The sequence below is a fragment of the Natator depressus genome, chromosome 7 (assembly GCF_965152275.1).
Source record: "Natator depressus isolate rNatDep1 chromosome 7, rNatDep2.hap1, whole genome shotgun sequence".
Classification (NCBI taxonomy): Eukaryota; Metazoa; Chordata; order Testudines; family Cheloniidae; genus Natator; species Natator depressus.
The window spans coordinates 32,765,439-32,784,905 of record NC_134240.1 but is presented as its reverse complement, the minus strand read 5'-3'; the positions used below and the strand labels follow the sequence as shown (position 1 = coordinate 32,784,905).

Below are 19,467 nucleotides of genomic sequence, written 5' to 3'. Positions count from 1 at the left end.
TACAATTAAACAGTGGAGGGGCTAAGGAAGGAGGTAGGGTGACAGGGAGCTAACTCTCCAGTGGAGGGGACTGCAGGCTCACGTAGAGGTGGGACCAACTGGGGACATAGGAGAGGGGCACCCTGGGGAACAGGCTGGCACCTGCCTTGTTGCCACTGAACAGCAGCCCAGCAGATGGGGACCCTGGGGCCGGGAGGGGAGGGGGGGAGCTCAGTGAGGTGAATGGCCCAGGAAGGGGAGTGGTCAGCACGGTGGTGAGGGGGGACTGCTGGTGAGAAAGCACGACCCTGTGGAGAGGGTAGCTGGTGCAGTGGGGGCAGGGGATCAGTGCTGGGGGGGCAAGCAAGTGGGGACCCAGGCAAGAGGACTGGGGGGGCAGGGGAGCCCAGGCAAGCGGGGACCTAGGTAGGGGGCAGGGGTGGGGAACCCCACAGGTGAAGGGCCCCGGCAGCCGGTGGAACGCGAGGGGCGGGGGCAGGGGACCCCACGGGTGAAGGGCCCCGGCAGCCGGTGGAACCCGAGGGTAGGAGGGTCGGAGCCAGCCCGAGCGGCGCCCACCAGGCACCCAGGAACGCTAAGGGGACCCAAGGTCTGGTTCACTTCCGGGGTCAGAGGTCAGTTCGGAAGCCCCGAGCGGAGGGGGCACCCGGCCGCGGCACCTCAACCCAACTAGAAACTGGGGAGGCCGGAAGAGGAGCCCGGGAAGCAGCAGGAACAGCAGGAGAAGCACGCATGCGCCGATCACCCCCGCAATATATATATATATATACACACACACACACACACACAGGAAGCGGAAGTGAGGGTGCTTGGGTCAACTGAGAGACCGTAAACGGCTGAAGCACCACTGCGCATGCACTGAATTGTTTCCTCTATACGCATGCGCACTACTACCACGCTCCTTGGCCCAATGAGAAATTTTCTCTGTGCGCGTGAGCAGAGTTCACGGAACTTCCTGCACGCATGCGCAGCAGGTTTTAATCTCCGCCATTCTTCCCTCTCAATCGGGTTCTTCGAGCACTAAGGAGCTCGGAGACGCGCATGCGCACATAAACTGAGGGCCGTAAATGGGCAACTGATCCCCAAGGTGGATACATGATGGTGAACTGCGCATGCACATGATCCGGGCGTTAGCTCGCGCTCTCTCTAGGATTTAATTCCTATTGGACTGGGTAGTTTGATCTACATTTTAGTCCCCCAATGAGCATTGAGGAAGCGTTAAAGGGGTGTGTTGGGGGCTCGAATGTTCCCAACCAAATAGTAGGCTAGAGAAGAAGTGGGGGGGTGGTGAGTGGGAGAGCTGAGCTGCACCAGTCTGGGCTTCCGGGTGACTGCCTGCCTGCCTGCCCATGGGGCCCGGTTAGCTGTGCACTGGCAGTCTCCACGGGCCTGGATTTGGTAGCCCAGGCTGTGGTAATGTCCATCCTGGCTCCCTACCAGGTTCCCAGGGGCGTTTCACAGGGGATGTTCACTGCTGCTTCATCAGGATCCCAGACTCCTGAGTAGGACCTGGGGCTCTGATGGGCACTGGCTGCCCCAGATGTATGGAGCCTCAGCCAATAAACTGTGATCCCCAGTTAGACGCTTGTGTTCTTTGCCCCATCACGGGCTGTCAGTGGAGCTTGAACAACTCCACCCAGGCCTCCTGGTACCATCCTCAAAGCTACAGGTGTCACTCTGTAACCAGCTGCAGTAGTAGACTAGTATTCCATACGGGACTCCTCTTGTGTACTGTAGATAGAAAACTGGGTCAGAGTGAGTGGGGTTAGGAATAAGCAGGGTGCATACCCCTCATCCCTTCCCACTTGATAAGGGGAAGTCAATGGAGTGATGCCTAAGGATCAGGCCCCAACAGGAAGCAATGAGGATTGACAGTTAATGATTATTATATGAATAGCAAAAGCTTTCTGTACAGACACAAAGTGAGTGACAGTCCCTGATCCAAAGAGCTCACACAGTCTAAATAGTGTGAGGGAAAGGACTCAGCTAGGGTCCCACAGCAGATCAATGGCAGAATCAAAAATAAAATCCAGGAGTGCTGAGTCCCAGACAAGTGCTGTCACCACGGGGTCAAGGTCCATACAGTGCCCAGTGCAATGGGGGCTCCGATCTTGGTTAAGGTTTATACAGTGCCGGCACAACATGGCCCTGATTTCAGTCAGGGTCTGTGCAGCATCCAGTTGGAGAGGGGCCGTGATCTCTGTCAGAATCTGCCCAGCGCTATCGTAATACACACACTAATAGTCTGAGATAGTCCTTGCCCCAGAAAGCTTACCATGGCCCAGCAGTCAGGAAACCAAGAATATTTCCCCAGATCCTCTAGAAAACGGTCATGGGACTAAGCCATTCCCAAGGGAACTGCTGACTTTAGTGGGGATGGGTTTATGAATCTGGTAGTGAGTACCCACACAACAGTTCCCTACCACTTCCTGGCCGGGAACTGCTTCTGGGAAAGCTTACTGCATTGAAGGCCATTTTGGCTACGGCTATGAGGAAGCTCACCGCTCCGGAGTTCCAGGCTGAGCAGTGGGCACTATCGGGGGGAGCTCGCAGTGTCAGAGTCCCTATCTGGGCACTGCCATGGGGGAGTTCCTGACTGGGGAGCTCCGCGCGGGAGCTCACTGTTGCTACAACCCAAAAAAGCAAATTCTGGACAACTCATGAATGAGCAAAGAGTCAGGAGCAAGAAGGGTGCAGGGAGGAATGACTGAAGAGCCCAAGCATTCTGTCTCCCAGCCCCCGCGTTTTAAGCACTAGACCCCACTTCCTCCCAGAGCTGGGGCTAGAACCCAGGTGTCTTGGTTCACAGCTCCCCCAGCCTAACTCACTCCGCTGCCGCTCCTAGAGCTAGGGAGAGAACCCAGGCGTCCTGGCTCCCAGCCCCTCCCCCACTCTCGTCGGACTCCTGAACTGTGTCTCCGTTCTTGTTCCTTTTCCTTTGTCCCGGTAACAATGTGACCCGCTCCGCCTTCCTGGTCCCAGACTCCACCCCAGAGCCTGTGCGGGGCGGGGGGACGGGCCAGGCCAGCGGGCGCTTCACTGGGGGATCCGAAGCACACCCCGGGAGAGGCGGGGAGACGGGGCCGCCGCCGCAGACGATCGATCTTTGCGCCCGGAACCAGCTGCCTTCCTGTGGGTGCCAAGGGTGGCCAGCGACCGAGGGGCAAAGGCATTTCCCATGCCCCGGACCGGCCGGGACTCTGCCGGAGAGACGCCCCCAGGAGCGGCGGCTTCCAGCCGGGGAACTTCTCCAGCCGAGGCATTTCCTCCTCGCTCTGCCGCGGCTTGGGACAGAACTCAGGCCGGGGCAGCTGGAGGGAGCGGGGTCTGGGCACGGCAGGGCACGGGGAGTTGAGGCCTCTGGGTGCTTGGAGATCGCCGGGGCGGTAGCTAGATCGGAGTGGAGCATCCTGAAGGCAGAGGGGCGCTTCTGAGGGGATAGGCTGTAGGGGACAGCCCTGGTCCCTGGGTGGGGGACGGGGACGGGACGAACAGGCTGTAGGGGGCGATCCTGGTCCCTGTGGGAGGGGAAAGGTGTAGGGGTGATCCTAGCCCCTGTGGGAGGGGAGCAGGCTGTAGGGGGTGATCCTGGTCCCTGTCGGGGGGAGCAGGCTTTGGGGGGGATCCCGCCCCTTGTGAGGGGGAATAGACCGGAGAGGACAAGTCTGTGCCCCCCGGGGAGGGAACGGGGGAATAGACTGCAGGGGATGATCGTGACCTCTGGCAGAGGGAATAGATTGTAACTGGGATGATCCTGTCCCAGCAAGGGGGGATTAAACTGTAGGGGCCAATCCTGGTTCCCAGATGGGAGGGGGCTCCTGTAAGTGGGCGGGTTCCCCAGCCCCATAACCACCCTGCTCCTGTGAGACCCCTGCCAGCCGGGACCCCCAGCCTGGCCTTGCAGCACCTCTCTGGGAAGATGCCTGTGCCGTGAAGGGCCACATCTGGGCAGGGTCTCACTAGAGGCTGCCCGCAGCCTTTGACCGAGGATGGAGCCACTGAAGAACCTGCTGCGGAAAGGCGCGTGGGGGCCGGAGCGGAGTGGTGGGGCAGCCTACACCAACCCGGTGTGGACGGCGCTCTTTGACTACGAGGCAGCGAGCAGCGACGAGCTCAGCCTGCGACAGGGGGACCGCGTGGAGGTGCTGTCGTGGGATGCCACCGTGTCTGGTGATGAGGGCTGGTGGGCAGGTCGGGTGCGGAGCCAGGTGGGCATCTTCCCCTCCAGCTACGTCTCCCTGCAGCCCGTTGGCTATGGCGAAGCTCCAGTTCACGCCGACTTCCGGGAACTGAGGCTGGAGGAGGTGATCGGGGTGGGGGGCTTTGGCAAGGTGTACCGCGGCAGCTGGAAGGGTGAGCTGGTGGCGGTGAAGGCGGCACGCCAGGACCCAGATGAGGACATCAGTGCCACTGCGGAAAGCGTGCGCCAGGAGGCCCGGCTCTTCGCCATGCTGCGCCACCCCAACATCATCACCCTCAAGGCTGTCTGCTTGCAGGAGCCCAACCTGTGCCTGGTGATGGAGTATGCTGCTGGGGGCCCACTCAGCCGTGCCCTGGCTGGGCGCAGGATCCCCCCCCACGTGCTGGTGGACTGGGCAGTGCAGATTGCCAGGGGCATGCAATACCTGCACTGTGGGGCCATCGTACCAGTCATCCACCGCGACCTCAAGTCCAACAACAGTGAGTGCCACTCCGCAGTTATGATGCCCCAGGGGATCCCCCCAGCTCCATTGGTGTCCCTCGAACCCGACCTGCAACCAGTGGCAGAATAGCCATTTCGCCAACGGGGCCTGTGCCCAGGGGCCCTGGCCATTTGAGCAGCCCCTGGAAAAATGGGCGCTTCACGCCCCTGGGGCCAACTCTGCCTGCCTGGCGCTCCTGCCGGGGAAAGTCTCTGCATCAAACCTCGCTCCCTGGCAAGAGCGCTGGGAAGGTGGGGGGAAGGGCAAGCCACCGCACCCCGATCCCATTTCCCTGGCAGGAGTGCCGGGAGGGGGTGGGGGGACTGCAGGCAGAAGGGGTGGGAAGGGGCCGCCACTTGCTCTGGCCCAGGGCCCCACAAACTCCTAATCTGCCTCCGCCTGCAGCCCCCCCCAGGTCCACTATTGTACCTCAGTCCCAACCTGTAGCCCCCTGCTATCCCAGCCCTGCCCCCCTCCCCGCACCTCTCACACAGCTCAGCTGGTGCATCTGAGTTCTGACCTCACTGATCCTGGGCAGCAGGAAGTGATGACAGTTGTGGGACCTTAGAAAAATGTTTGATTTTAACATGTACATAAAATGCAGGGGGCGGGGAACGGGATTCAGGCTTTGGCCCTCCTGGGGGCACTGGCTCCAATCTAGCCCCAGGGTTGGGGACTTGCTGGCTCAGGGGGTTCCATTGGATTGAATGAGGTACCAGGAGTGTTAGGGTCTGTCTACACTGTGATAAAAGACTGCACAGCCACAGCTGGTCCGGCTCAATTGACTTGAGCTCGCCAGGGTCTCAGAGCCTAGGCTGCAGCCCAAGCCCGAATGTCTCCACTGCAATTTTACAGCCTTGCAGCCCAAGCCTGGTCAGCAGAGCCAGACTCAGACTCAGTGCTGCGGGTTTGTCATCACAGTGTAAACGTCCCCTTAGAGGCTTGAACGGTGAGGGAGCCTGGGGCCTGACTGAGCTTGATTAGGAAGAGTGGAGGTGAATGGTTAGAGCAGGGGAGGCTGAGAGTCTATCCACAGCTGTGGGAGGGGAGTGGGGCCTAGTGGTAAGAGCAGGGGTGGGGCTAGAAGCCAGGACTCCTGGGTTCTATCTCTATTCCTAACAAATAATGAACTGGTTAAGTGGAAGGCTGGGGTTGTGACTTTTGCCCTGGTTGACCCCATTCCTGTTAGGATCCCACTGGCTCCTAAGGAGCTGATTGGCTGGCACTCCCTTGGCTTAGGCCACCACTGAGTTCCCAGCATGCCCTGCTGCAGGGGGTGGGCTGGCGAGGGCTGTGGCTTGTGTGGTGCCTGGATCAGCGCTCCTGCGGCACTGGGAGGAGCTGGGGTGGGCAGCTGGGGGGGACTAGACCCACGCTGGCGGGAGGGCACAGGGACACATGCCAGATGCCCCTTGTGCTCATGCCTGGTGGGAGGTGCAGGCCCACAGCTGGCTCTGTACAAGTGGCGCCTCCCAGGCTGACTCCCCAGGTTCCCTCCCGTTTCCGGGGCTGCAGCCAACCCCCAAGGCAGGGGCGGCCTTCCTCAGGGACTGGGAGAGGGCAGCATTGCGGAGCAGGCTGAGATTGGGACCTTGGGGGGCTGGTTGCTACCCAGATCATGACCCCCACCAATCGAGATCAGGACCCCATGGGACTGGACTCCACACAGACCCTGACCCCCACCCTGATTGAGATCAGGGCCCTGTGGGGCCAGACGCCGCACAGACCCCCAACCGAGATAGAGGCCCTGTTGGGCCGGGCACTGCACGCACCAAGTGAGAGAATCTCTGCCCCTAAGAGCTCACACTTTGAATTGACTAAAGGGTGGGAGGGGAAAATGAGGCACTGGGGAAGGAAAGGGACTTACCCAAGATCAGAGGCAGAGCCAGAAATAGAACCCAAGAGTCCTGACGCCCAGCCCCCACTGCTCCAATCACTAGCTCCCACTCCCCTCCCAGAGCTGAAATCAGTGTGGTTGGTGGTGGGTGCAGTCATTAGCCCACACTGGTGGGGTGGGGACTGTGTCAGTCTCTCTGACCCACCCCTAATATGGTTGGGGGGGTCTGTCCCCAGGCTGAGCCCCTCCCCCTCCCTGCCCATTTCCTGTCTTTCTAAATTAGACTGATTCCTGTCTGCCCAACCAGCACTGGAACCAGCTCCACTGGAGGTGCCTGTAGCTGGGGCAGTGTTTGGAGGCAGGCAGTGCTGCCTATCCTGCCCCCACACAGTGGGGGTTCCCTTGAACAGGGGCCTGGCCTGCCTGAGGGGCAATGTGGGCTTTGGGGGACACGGGGGGAGGGAGGACACTGCTTGGGCAGGGGTCTGGTATTGGGGTGGCTGAGAGGGACTGGAGAGGGAAGGCCACAGTATGGGGAAGAGAGACTAGACGGGAGAGAGGAGTATTGGGGGGCTGTGGTGGGGGCATAGAGCACTGCAGCATGTCAGGATCCAATGGGGGGAGGTCACAGCATGGGGGAGAGGGATAAAATGGGGATTGCAGTTTGGAGGCTGTGGGGGGATGGGAGGAGTTATTGGGGTGACTGTGGGGTGGGGGCTATTGGTGGATGCAGGCTGGGGGAGGGGCATTGAATGGGGGCTGTGGTAGGCATTGGGGGCTGTGGTCTGGAGAGCAGAGGGGGTGTGGGATGGGACAGTGGGGGCTGTGATCTGGGGACCCCCGGGGGTGGGGGCAAAGTATTGGGGGGCTGCTGATGGGGCAGTTGGAGCTGTTGTCCAGCCGTCCCCCCGGCCCCCAGCTGTCGGAGCGCCTGGCCTGGCCCAAGGCCTCCCTTCTCAGCTTCCTTCCGGCAGCTTCCTGCCCTGGCTTCCTGCCCCCCTCAGCTGGCAATGGTGGGGGGAGCAGAGAGAAAACAGCAGTTGGGGAGGGAGTGTAAGTGCAGAGGACCCAGGAGAGGGGGTGGCAGAGATGAAAAGGGGAGGGACTCAGGGCTATGGCGGGGGCAGTGGTGTGTGTGTGTGGGGATTCCAGCTGTGCTCTGGTGCCTGGGAAAGGAGTCCCCTGTCTTGCTTGTCCCCCTCCCCCCTGGAGGGTCCCCATGGTGGATGGCTGTACTGGGGAGAAGGGAGGGAGGCAGTGGCTGCAGTGCTGTGGGGGAGCTGGCGGGGGCAGCACTGGGAGTATGGCTGCAGTTGGGGGGGAAGCTGGTGGGGGCAGTGCTGGGGGTGTGGCTGTAGTGCTGAGAAGAGCTGGTGGGGCAGCGCTGGGGGATGTGGCTATAGCTTGGGCTGGAGCTGGCAGGGGTCAATGCTGGGGGTGTGGCTGGAGCTTGGGGGAGAGCTGGCGGGGGGCAGTGATGGGAGTGTGGCTGCAGTTGGGGGGAAGCTGGCGGGGGCAGCGCTGGGCGTGTGGCTGCAGCGGTGCGGGGAGCTGGCGGGGGCAGAAGACAAAGCACCAATTCTCCAGCCAGACGTGTACAATGGGCCGCTTAGTGCAGTACAGACCCAGGGAATGTTTCTCTTTCGCCTACGGGTCATGGGGCTGCAGAACCCAGCTGGGCGGAGCTGTGCGCCAGGACTCCTGGGTTCTCTTTCTAATTCTGGGAAGCGAGTGCGGGCTAGTGGTTAGAGCAGGGGGGCTGGGAGTCGGGGCTCATGAATTCTATCCCTGGCTTTGCTACTGAGACTCTGTGCAGAGTTTGTCCAAGTCCCCCCCTCCCTGCCTCAGTTTCCCCAGCTGTGACGTGCTCTTGAGCCACCTTTGCCAAGGAGCAGCTGCTGGTGACCTGTCCCTACTGGCACCTGCCTGAGCATGAACTAGGCCCATGAGCCATGGGAAAGGGGAAGTGATACCAGGCCTCTAATATAAGAGCTTATGTCTCAGGCTCTCTTCCTACTACAACAGGATCCCCAGGAAAATGTCACAGGAAATGTGCTGCAAATGGCACATCAACCATGGCTGGGAGGCCTTGGGGCCTGTCCCCTTTAGGGGGCGGGGGCTCTGATATAGCCTCTGAGGGTGGGGAGGGAATGGGACATGGCGCCTTTCCCCTGCAGGGGCACTGACCCCTGGTTCCCTCACCCCCCAAGTCCTGCTGTCCCAGCGCATTGAAGAGGAGGACATGAACGGGAAGACACTGAAGATCACAGACTTTGGGCTGGCACGAGAGTGGCATCGCACCACCAAGATGAGCGCAGCTGGCACCTACGCCTGGATGGCACCCGAGGTCATCAAGGCCTCCACCTTCTCCAAGGGCAGCGATGTCTGGAGGTGAGCACTCAGGCCAGCCAGGATGCCTGGGTTCCATCCCAGCTCTGGGAGGGGAGCAGGAGTCTATTGGGTTAGAACCGAGGAGGCTGGGAGGCAGGACTCCTGGGTTCCATCCCAGCTCTGGGAGGGGAGGGGGGTCTAATGTCCATTTCCCTCTTTCCTGACCCCCTCCTTGGGTTACCACGAGGATGAGGGATGCTGAGGATGGTCTCCCCCCAGCCCCACTAACACTCTCTCCCCTCCCAGCTATGGCGTGCTGCTGTGGGAGCTGCTGACTGGGGAGGTCCCGTACCGCAGCATCGACGGGCTGGCTGTGGCCTACGGCGTCGCCGTCAACAAGCTGACACTGCCTATCCCCTCCACCTGCCCCCAGCCGTTTGCCCAGCTCATGGCAGGTAAGGGCGGGGAGGGAGTCAGGATGCCTGGGAGTCTATCCCAGCTCTGGGAGGGGTGTGGGGCCTAGTGGGTAGAGAGATGGCAGGACCTGAGTCTCACCAGGGCCAGATCCTGGATGGCTGGGCAGAGTCTGAGCAAGGCAGAGTTTGCCCCACCCCTGCTGGATGAGACAGACCCTGACATGTCCTGTTTCCCCCCCACCCCCAGAGTGCTGGGACCAGGACCCCCATGGGCGGCCTAGCTTCGACTCCATCCTGGCCCAGCTGACGGCACTGGAGGCCCAGGTGCTGGAGGAGATGCCCCAGGACTCCTTCCACTCCATGCAGGACGACTGGAAACTGGAGATCCAGGGCATGTTCGATGAGCTTCGAGCCAAGGAAAAGGTACAGCTCCCCCAGGGCCCGCTCAGCCCAGCCCCCCGCTCCCCACTCAGGCCCCCCCCAGCCCCCACAACCTAGCCCCTCACTCAGTCCCCCCACTTTCCAGAGCCACAGCCCAGCCCCTCACTCAGCTCCCGCAGCCCAGTTCCCCCACTCCAGACTGAGCCCCTGCAGCCCAGCCCCCCCACTCAGCCCCTGCAGCCCAGCCCCCATTCTCCACTGTGCCCCCGCAGCCAGGCCCCACCACTCATCCCTCAAAGCCCAGCCCCCCACACCCAACTGAGCCCCCACCACTTCCCACTCAGCCCCCACAGCCTTGACTCCGATTCCTTGCTGAGCCCTCTGACTGTTCTCCACAGCATGACACTCCCATTTCCCTCTGAGCCCCCCTGCAGCATCGCACCCCCTGCCAAATCCACCCCTGCCCCCATCCCAGCAGGTAGGGGGTGCTGTGCTGCACCCTTGCGCCCCATTAATGGTGCCCAGGGGCATTGTGGTCAGTGCTGCCAGCGAAGCGCGAGCCCCCTGCCCTCCCCCCAGCAGCACGGTGACCCCGTCCTCACTTCACGGCAGGAGCTGTTGAGCCGGGAGGAGGAGCTGCAGCGGGCGGCGCTGGAGCAGAAGTCCCACGAGGAGTTCCTGCGGCAGCGGGAGCACCAGCTGGCCCAGTGGGAGCTGGAGGTGTTTGAGCGGGAGCTCACCCTGCTCATCCAGCAGATGAACAAGGACCCCCCCAATGTGAAGCGCAGGAAGGGCACTTTCAAGAGGAACAAGCTCAAGGGGCGGGACAGCGAGAGGATCAGCATGCCTCTCGGTACAGGCCTGGAGGCTGCGGGTTGGGACGCACCGGGAGAGCTGTAGGAAGCCCAGGGCTGGGATGGTAGGGGGCTACGGGTTGGATTGAGGGGTGCTAGCAGGGCTGAGGGCTAGGGCAACCTAGGGCTCATAGCAAGAGGGCTGCTCCCCCATCCCTTGCTCTGAGCCCCCATTTCTCCCTCTGCCACCCTGCTCCCATTTGTGGCGTGTGGGCTCCTTCTCAGGGCTGCCCAAGCCACGCCCCGCTCTGGGCTTTGGCTGGGAGTATGGAGGGCTCCAGGCTGTGGTTACTCAAGGTTAATTACCTTGTTTACTCTCCTTTCCCAGCGGGGGCGGGGGTGGGTAATGCTGCTAATGGAGACACCCAGTGTAAATCTGGAGTGTCCGGGCAGACACCAGTGCAGAAACCCTCTGGGGAGCTGAGATCAGAATCCAGCCCTGACCCCAGTGCTGTCAGGGGGGACTCCGGGTTGACCCTGGGAGCTGAGATCAGAATCTGGCCCTGACCCCAGTACAGTGGGGGGCAGTGATCTTTTGGAGGTGGTAATTCTGGGGGAGGGGCAGACGGCTGTTCTCACCCATCTCATTCTCCCTCCCCCTTAGATTTCAAACACCGCATCACGGTGCAGGCCTCCCCTGGACTGGACAAGAGGAAGAACGTCTTCGAGGTGGGGGCTGGGGGCTCCCCGACCTTCCCGCGCTTAAGAGCCATCCAGTGTGAGTGAGACACTGCAGCTGTAAGGGGCCAGGAGCTGGATTATGGCTCTGTGCCTGCTCCGTGCCCCCCACTCTAGGGAATAGTGTCTTGGGGCTCCCCTGAACTTACTCCATCATTTGGGGTATATCTGTTAGGGAGGGAGAGCTGTGCTGTCATTGCCTTCTGGTCAATCAGAGAGGCACAGATGATGACATCATAAGTATTCACCCATTATGTCATTTCCTTCTGGTCAATCAGAGAGGCACAAACTATGATTAAGGCTACGATTATGTCACGGAAGTCACGGAATCCGTGACTTCCAGAGACTTCCATGACATTTTCTGCTTCAGCCCCAGGGCCGCGAGGTTGGAGCTGTCAGCCAGCGGGGGCACCAGAGCTCTCAGCTTCCGGGGCCCTGGAGCTCCAAGCTGTGGCAGGGGACCCCCCCACAGTTTTCAGCCCCCGCAGGTGGTGGTGGGGCCTTACAGCTCCTAGGTGCATGCCCAGAGCTCCAGACTGCCAGAGCTCTGAGCTACAGCAGAGGCCTCCACAGATCTCAGTCACCATGGGTGGCCCCAGAGCTCCCAGCCACCGTGGGAGGCCTCCGGAGGTCCCAGCCACCAGTCCTGGAGCTCCGAGCCTCCACGGGCAGCAGGGGGCCTTCAGCTCCCAGCTGCTGTGAGCTGCGGCAGCGGTGGGTGCTGGACCCCCCCCCCCTTCCCATTTTGTCAGGGTTATTTGTAGTAAAAGTTGTGAATTTTTGTGTATTGTCCATGACCTGTCTGTGACTTTTACTAAAAATTTCTGTGACAAAATCTTAGCCTTAACTATGATGTGATAACTATTTGGCCATGATGTAATTTTGTACAATAAGAGCCGCCCCAGGGGTTGGTTGCCCAGGGTATAATGATCCATGGGTCGCTCTATATTCCCCCCCTCTCCCCATACACACACACACATACCCAACCCCTCAGCACTGATTGGCCAGAATTAAATTACATAGCTGCTATGCCTTTAGCATGTCCATCCTTATGCCAATTGGATGGAGCGAAGTGACATCACCTGTTGTTGGCTCTGATGATTCAACATGGTGTTGACTGGATGGAGGAAAACAACATCACAGGAAGTTGCTTGTGTTATCACTTCCTGTGGCTAGCTCCGTTTGGACCAGAGTAAATGACACTGGAGGAAGAAGTTGATGGGGGAGGACGCAGGGATTTGCTCTTTGGCTGATAAAATGACATCACAGCTTATGACATCATTACACAAGTTGATCAGAGAGAATTAAATTTTATCAGAGCATGTGACATCATCTCTTGGACCTCTCCAGTCAGCAGGAAATGACATCACAAGCGATTATATGTGACATAATTGTGATTTCTGATTGGTCAGAATGAAATGATATCACACAAAGATTACATGTAATTTAGTTATGTGTGCTTTTCTAATTGGCCGGAAGGAAATGATGTAATTAGGATTATATGTGACAGCATCACTTGTGCTTCTCTGATCAGAAAGAAATGATATCACGGGGGACATGCTGACATCACAAAATATTCACCCACAATGTCCTTTCTTTCTGACCGGCATGACATCATCCTCCACTGAACCATGTGCTTCCTCCCATGCAGTGGAGCCGGCCGAGAGCAGCCAGAGCTGGGGCAGACAGGCACCACGCCGCACAGATGAGGCCTGGAATGGGGAGCGCCGCCCTGGCAAGAACTGGGGACCTGGATCCCCAAAGCCCTGGGAGGGCAGCACCCAAAATGGCAGGTAGGGGATGCTGCTTTCCCTCCCCCATACATCTTTCTTCTCCCCTCCCTAAGCCCCTCACCCTGGTGTTTGGGGTTGGGGGAGAAATCCTGGCTGCCCCCCTGATCACTAACTATAAGATTAATAATGTTGAGCCAGGTACTGAGATGGGAGCCAGGACTCCTGGGTGCTTTCCCGGCTTTGAGAGGGGAGTAGGGTCCAGTGGGTTAGAGCAGGAGGGCTGGGAGTCAGGATTCCTGGGTCTCCATTGTCCCTCCTCTAGCTGCTCCTCCTGGCTGTCCCCGCTCCCTGTTCCTCTCAGGGTTCTAACCCCCATCCCCTGCAGAAGGAGGTCCCGGCTGGAGGAAACGACTTGGTACGTTGAGCAGGAGGAGCCCAATCCTGTGGAGTCGGCCCCATCCCAGCCTGCCCTGAACGGTGAGTCTCCATGGGGGAGGGGACACGGGCTGGCTCTAGTGTCAGGCCCAGACTCCCCAGCGTAGGGCTTGGGGAATTCAGCATCCGGAGAGCATGTCACTGCATGTACAAGAGGAGCTCCTGCTGCCAGGCTGGGCACCACATGCTGCCCTCGACTGAGGTTAGGGCTGGGCAGCACATGCACTCACTCCTGTGATCCGGGGCCCCCCTCGGGCCGGGCGCCGCACAGACCCCCCTGCCTGTGATCCGGGGCCCCCCTCGGGCCGGGCGCCGCACAGACCCCCCCTGCCTGTGATCCGGGGCCCCCCTCGGGCCGGGCGCCGCACAGACCCCCCCTGCCTGTGATCCGGGGCCCCCCTCGGGCCGGGCGCCGCACAGACCCCCCCTGCCTGTGATCCGGGGCCCCCCTCGGGCCGGGCGCCGCACAGACCCCCCCTGCCTGTGATCCGGGGCCCCCCTCGGGCCGGGCGCCGCACAGACCCCCCCCTGCCTGTGATCCGGGGCCCCCCTCGGGCCGGGCGCCGCACAGACCCCCCTGCCTGTGATCCGGGGCCCCCTCGGGCCGGGCGCCGCACAGACCCCCCTGCCTGTGATCCGGGGCCCCCTCGGGCCGGGCGCCGCACAGACCCCCCTGCCTGTGATCCGGGGCCCCCTTGGGCCAGGCGCCGCACAGATCCCCCTGCCTGTGATTCGGGGCCCCCCTGGCTGTGATCAGGGGTTCCCCTTGGGCCAGGCACTGCACCGACGCACAGAGAGACCGTCCCTGGCCTGAAGAGCTCAAGTCTGAATAGCTGAGTGTGTGTGAAGATGGAGGGGGGCGGAGGAGGAGGGAGGGATGGATGGGAGGGATCTGTGGGAGGGTGAATGGATGGAGGGGAAGTTGCTGGGGACATGCTGGCTGTGTGTCCTGTTCCCTGCACTACACCGGACAGGGGATTCCCAGCACGGGCATTGTTGCTTATGGCTCTGTCCCTTCTTTGCAGGTGATGTCCCCTCTTTAGGCCCCAATGGGACCCAGGAGTCTGAGGAGCAGCGGGCACCGGCTCCGGAGCGGATCAGCACCCCCAAACTCATCCAGAGAGCACTGCTGAGGGGCACAGCGCTGCTGGCCTCTCTCGGGCTGGGCCGGGACCTGTCACAGGCCCGACGGGAGGAGAAAGGGGAGCCCCCACCTGTGCCCACCCCCCCGCCTTCTCCTGAGCTCATCCGCTTCTCCCCCAAGGACACACACTGCCCTGCCCTGCTGGTGGAGCAGGGCCAGGAGGGGCCGGCCCGGATGCCAAGGACCACAGAGGAGGACCAGGAGGGGCCAGCCCGGACACCACGGTCCATGGAGCAGGGCCAGGAGGGGTCAGCCCGGATGCCAGGGTCCACAGAGCTGCTCATCCACCTGGTCCCAGGTGGTGATAGAGGGTCCCTGGCCCCCTTGTGGGGTCAGAGGTCACCAAAGAGCCCACGATGTGAGGAGGAGCGGAGTCCTGGCATCAGGGCAGATAAGTGGGGTAAGTGAGGAGTGATGAAGATGCAGAGACTTTTCCCACTCGGGGGTGCTGGCTGCAACCCAGCTTCAGGATGGGGCATGGGTTGGCTCAGGGGGATGGGGAATGGGGCCTTTCCCCTCCAGAGGGCACCAGATGGGGTTCAGGTTTGGTCAGTAGGTGCCCACCCCCCTGTTGTTCTAATATCCCCTGTTCTCTCTCACTGTAGGTGGGGCCCTACCATCGCCCTCGTCCCCCTGCAGCCCCCACTCGCCACGCCCCTCCCCACACACCAGCCTCATCTCCCGGCCCCGCCCCTCCCCTGTGCGCAGCCGCATCGACCCCTGGAGTTTTGTGTCGGCGGGGCCCCGTGCCTCCCCAGCCCAATCCCCCCAGCCAGAGCCGCGTCGGCGTCGGGCGGGGACCCCTGACTCCAGCAACCCCTTCGTGACTTCTGACCCCTTCTCCCGCCCCTCACCCGGACCTTTTGACTCGGAGACCTTCGACCCCTTTGCCTCGGCGCCCAGATTGACCAGTCTCTCCTGCCACCTGGACCAAGGCCAGCTGAGTCCCTACCCCTCGCCCCCTCCACGCCACTCCCCTGGCTTTCCTGCCCCCCTGGAGCAGACCAAAGAGACCCACCCCTTGCCATGGTGGATGGCCAGATCCCCACAGGAGGAGAGCAGAGTCCCAAAGTGAAATGGGCAATACAGGAAGTCCTGGCCTCTTTGGACAGTTGCACACAGGAAGTCCTACAACGAAAGCGGGCGATACTGGAAGTCCCACCCTCCACAGACTTTGCATGGAGGAAGTCCTGCCCTCTTTGGACAATTGCACACTGGAAGTCCTGCCCTCCTCAAGTTCTGAGTGCAAGAAGTCCCATCTTGCTTGGATTATTGTACCAGATACAAGGCTCAGGTTGGGGAGGTCTCTGTGTTGGATGTTTGGGGGGGTGAGGGACCTTTTACTATACACTGGAAAGGTGGAGGAGTTCTGGGGAGCTCCTGTGGGGTAAGTGGGGCACCGCCCCCTGCCTTAAAGAAGAGACTAAGAGTGGCTTGGACACCCTCTGAGCCGGGTGCCATGGTCTCTGTGATCTGCAATTCCCAGCCACACATTGCATGAGGTTGTCGGGTCTCTGCCAAACTCCCACCCTGGTCCTCAGAACCACTGAATAGGTAGTGATCACTGCTTGGGAGTGAGGGGCACTGGCAGAGCTGGGGGAGACCAGGGCTGGGATTGAAGGAGTGAGGGGCACCGGCTCAGCCCATCTGTTTCATGAACACTAATAGTGGCCCCCCCCTGTTCCCAGCATGGGGTCCTGGTGTCTGGGTTGGGGACCAGCCACCCCTCCCCCAAGGTAGCAGCCCCTTTTGCTGATAGCAGGGGTGTCTTGGGGATATCCCTGTGGGAGGAGGACACTGGGAGAGACCGATACGGGATCACCCCCCATTTGCTACATTCCCGAGCATGGACTGGCTGCAGGTGAGCGTGCGCCTGGGTGTGTGAGCATAGGTGTGCGTGCAAGGCTGGGAGTGCTGTGTACTTGGGCAAGTGTGCAAAGCATCAGGGGTTGCGCGTGTGCAGCTGCCCCAGTACCTTTGTGCTGGTGTCTGTGGGCGTGTGTGAAGCCAGAGGTGTGGCAGCACGTGTGAGGGCTGGCCTGGGCCGGAGCAGCTGTGCCATTGCCTGCACTTCCAGCGTGGGAGTCTGCTGCTTCCCTCCCCCATCCGTGGGGTCCCCGTTAACTCTGTCCCTTCCTCCTGCTGTGAGTTCCTGCCCTGGGGTCAGGGGAGGTGGGCCAGGCCATGCAATACCTTCTGTAACTGCACCGAGACCCCAGGCTGGGGAGCAGCCAAAGCTGGGGCTGCATGTGGATTGAGACCAAATAAACTCCCAGCTGCCTCCAGCTGCTGCTTCCATTCTTGCTCCTGCTTTGGTCTCCGTCCCCTTCCCTCCCACTGCAGCTTGCTGCACCCCCCTCTCCCCCCCCCCCAGGTTATGATCTCAGAGAGCCAGTAGGAGAGAGGCCTCCCAGGGTGCACTGGGCCAGGACAGGCCCTTGAGAGGCTTGGCCACCTTTGCACACCTGCCCGGTATGGGCACGAGCCTAGCACGGGGGGAGTGAATGTGGGTGTGCAAAGGCCTCTGGGTGCAAAAAAGACTCAGCAGCGTGCATGCTCCTTGCATGCCTGCCTGCAGCAGTGCCAATGGCTGCCTTGCTCTCACGGCGGCCCAGGGCGCATGGCGCTATCCAGGCACGTGGCTCTGGTGCTTGCGTGTGGGCACGCATGACTCTTGCAGGTGCCACGTTTTGCTCCTGGCTTGGTTCAGGCTAACCCCAACTCCAGCCCCAGGGAAGCTCAGGACACCAAAGCAGCTCGGCCACATTTGCACACCCGTGCATGCATGCCCCTAGCCCGCGAAGGTGCCAAGTATGAACATCACTGGGGGCTCAGCCCTGACCCAGGTACTCTGCGTGCCCACGCTTGTGTGTGTACACACCTCACGTTTGCACATGCAGGCGCCTTTTCAACAACCACCGGTCGCCAGCAGTGCTGCTGCGGGTGCCGCACGCCCCCAGCACCCGGGGGGAAGAGGGGCACAAGTGACTGCTGCACACGTGTGCCAGCATGACCCTTTTACACAGTGATCTTCCCTGGGCGAGGGGATTCCGCCCACCCGCCCTGAGCATCAGTGGGGCTGGAACTTCCCCAAGCAGCAGCAGCCGCAGCCTCCAGCCAAATCTCCCAGAGCTGTTAGTCACATGCAGGGGAGCAGCTGGGACTGCATCCAGCAGGGGGCAGGAGACACACACAGAGCAGGGCTCATTCTCCCCAGCAAGGGGACCGACACACTCTCCCGGCTCACCCCTGACACATGCAGGTGTAGGGGGTACCTCCCCCTCCCTACGTACACACACTTCTGACGGGAGCAGTCCCCCCGCCCCATGACCTGTGCGGCGGCCCAGCCCTGGCCTGAAGCATTTCTGCCCCAGGGGGCATTTGGAGGATTGGCACATGGGTAGAGAGGGGGAACCACTTCTGATTGCAAGAGATTGGTTGTGCTGCTATTATGTGTACTAGTGTAGAATCAATACATGCCCCCGCCACAACTGAGATCGGGGCCACCTGGGGGCTGCACAGACCCCCACTGAGAGGGTGCCACACAGATTCACCCCCCCCAGCTCAGGCCCCCGTTGAGCCGGGCACTGCACAGAGCCCCCAGTTTATGTAGACTGTGAGGGACCACCGTGCTCAACTAGTCTGACCTCCTGCTGTTACGAATTATACCTGATAGGACACGCACAGCATGGGCCATAGGATGTCCCTGCATGAGTTCCTGCTTCCATCAGAGTGGCTCTGTTAGAGAAACCTCCCCACGAGATTTTAAAGTGGGCAGTGATGGAGAATCCAGCACTGTGGGTATGGTGTCCCACTGGCTAGTGACCCTCCCTGGGATCAATGGGGATCTTATTTCCAGTCTGATTTTGTCTAACTTCAACTTCTAGCCACTGGATCTTGTTAGCCATAGCCATCCCTGGGCGCGCACGCACACACACACACGCGTGCACACACACACACACATTCTCTCTCTCTGTAGGAACAGAGGCTAAAACAGGGAAAGAACAAGTTAAGAATTATTTAGACAAGTTAGATGTCTTCAAGTTACCAGAGCCTGATGAAATGCATCCTAGAATACTCAAGGAGCTGATATCTTTGAAAAGTCATGGAAGACGGGAGAGATTCTAGAAGACTGGAAAAGGGCAAATATAGTACCAATCCATAAAAAGGGAAATAAGGACAACCCAGGGAATTACAGACCAGCCATCTTAACTTATGTACCCAGAAAGATAATGGAACAAATAATTAAGCAATCAATTTGCAAACCTCTAGAACAGTGTTTTTCACTCCGTGGGTCGCAACCCAGTTCTGGGTCACGGCATGTAAGGTGCTGGGTCACCTTGCTCTGGTCAGCACCGCCGACTGGGATGTTAAAAGTCCCGTTGGCAGTGCTGCCCAGCTAAGCAGGCTAGTGCCTACCTTTTCCAACACCATGCTGTGCCCCAGAAGTGGCCAGCAGTGGTCCAGCTTGTAGGCAAGGTGGCCTCGGGGCTCCACGCGCTGCCCCCACCCCCAACACTGGCTTCCTGGTCAATGGGAACTGGTGTGGCGGAGCCACTTGCGTGCCTCCACCTAGGAGCCAGACCTGCTGCTGGCCTCTTTCCAGGGTACAGCACAGTCCACGGTGCACCCTAGCTGCGCTGCTGACCAGGAGCTCCTGGAGGTTAAGTCCGTGCCCATGCCCCAATCCCCTGCCCCAGTGCTGAGCCCCTCCCAAACTTGGAACCCCTTCCTGCACCCCAAACCCCTCATCCCTGGCCCCAGCCCAGACCCCCTCCTGCACCCCAACCCCCTGCCCCAGCCCTGAGCCCCCACAAACCTGGAGCCCCTCCTGCACCCCAAACCTTTCATCCCCAGCCCAGAGTCCTGACCCCCCCAAACCCAGAACCCCTTCCTGCACTCCAAACCCCTCAGCCCTGGTTCCACCCCAGACCCCCTCCTGCACCCCCAGTCCAGAGCCCTGACCCCCTCCCGCA

At 60.7% G+C, this 19,467-nt stretch overlaps 1 protein-coding gene across 1 annotated transcript; it reads left to right on the top strand.

Moving 5' to 3' along the window:
* Positions 1 to 3,656: 3,656 nt before the first annotated feature.
* Positions 3,657 to 16,747, top strand: MAP3K11 (mitogen-activated protein kinase kinase kinase 11). The gene is made up of 10 exons (XM_074958041.1): positions 3,657 to 4,680; positions 8,730 to 8,910; positions 9,157 to 9,305; positions 9,514 to 9,689; positions 10,260 to 10,500; positions 11,106 to 11,219; positions 12,831 to 12,972; positions 13,298 to 13,389; positions 14,373 to 14,891; positions 15,097 to 16,747. Exons 1-10 carry the CDS (start codon positions 3,990 to 3,992, stop codon positions 15,564 to 15,566), a joined length of 2,775 nt encoding a protein of 924 aa, XP_074814142.1. The 5' UTR covers positions 3,657 to 3,989; the 3' UTR covers positions 15,567 to 16,747.
* Positions 16,748 to 19,467: the final 2,720 nt, after the last annotated feature.

Bases quoted from the DNA above. Each gene is read 5' to 3' on its own strand.
- MAP3K11 (XM_074958041.1), top strand. From the start codon at position 3,990: ATGGAGCCACTGAAGAACCTGCTGCGGAAAGGCGCGTGGGGGCCGGAG. The intron at 8,911-9,156 runs GTGAGCACTCAG...CTCCCCTCCCAG, and splicing joins AAGGGCAGCGATGTCTGGAG to CTATGGCGTGCTGCTGTGGG. The intron at 12,973-13,297 runs GTAGGGGATGCT...CATCCCCTGCAG, and splicing joins GGCAGCACCCAAAATGGCAG to AAGGAGGTCCCGGCTGGAGG.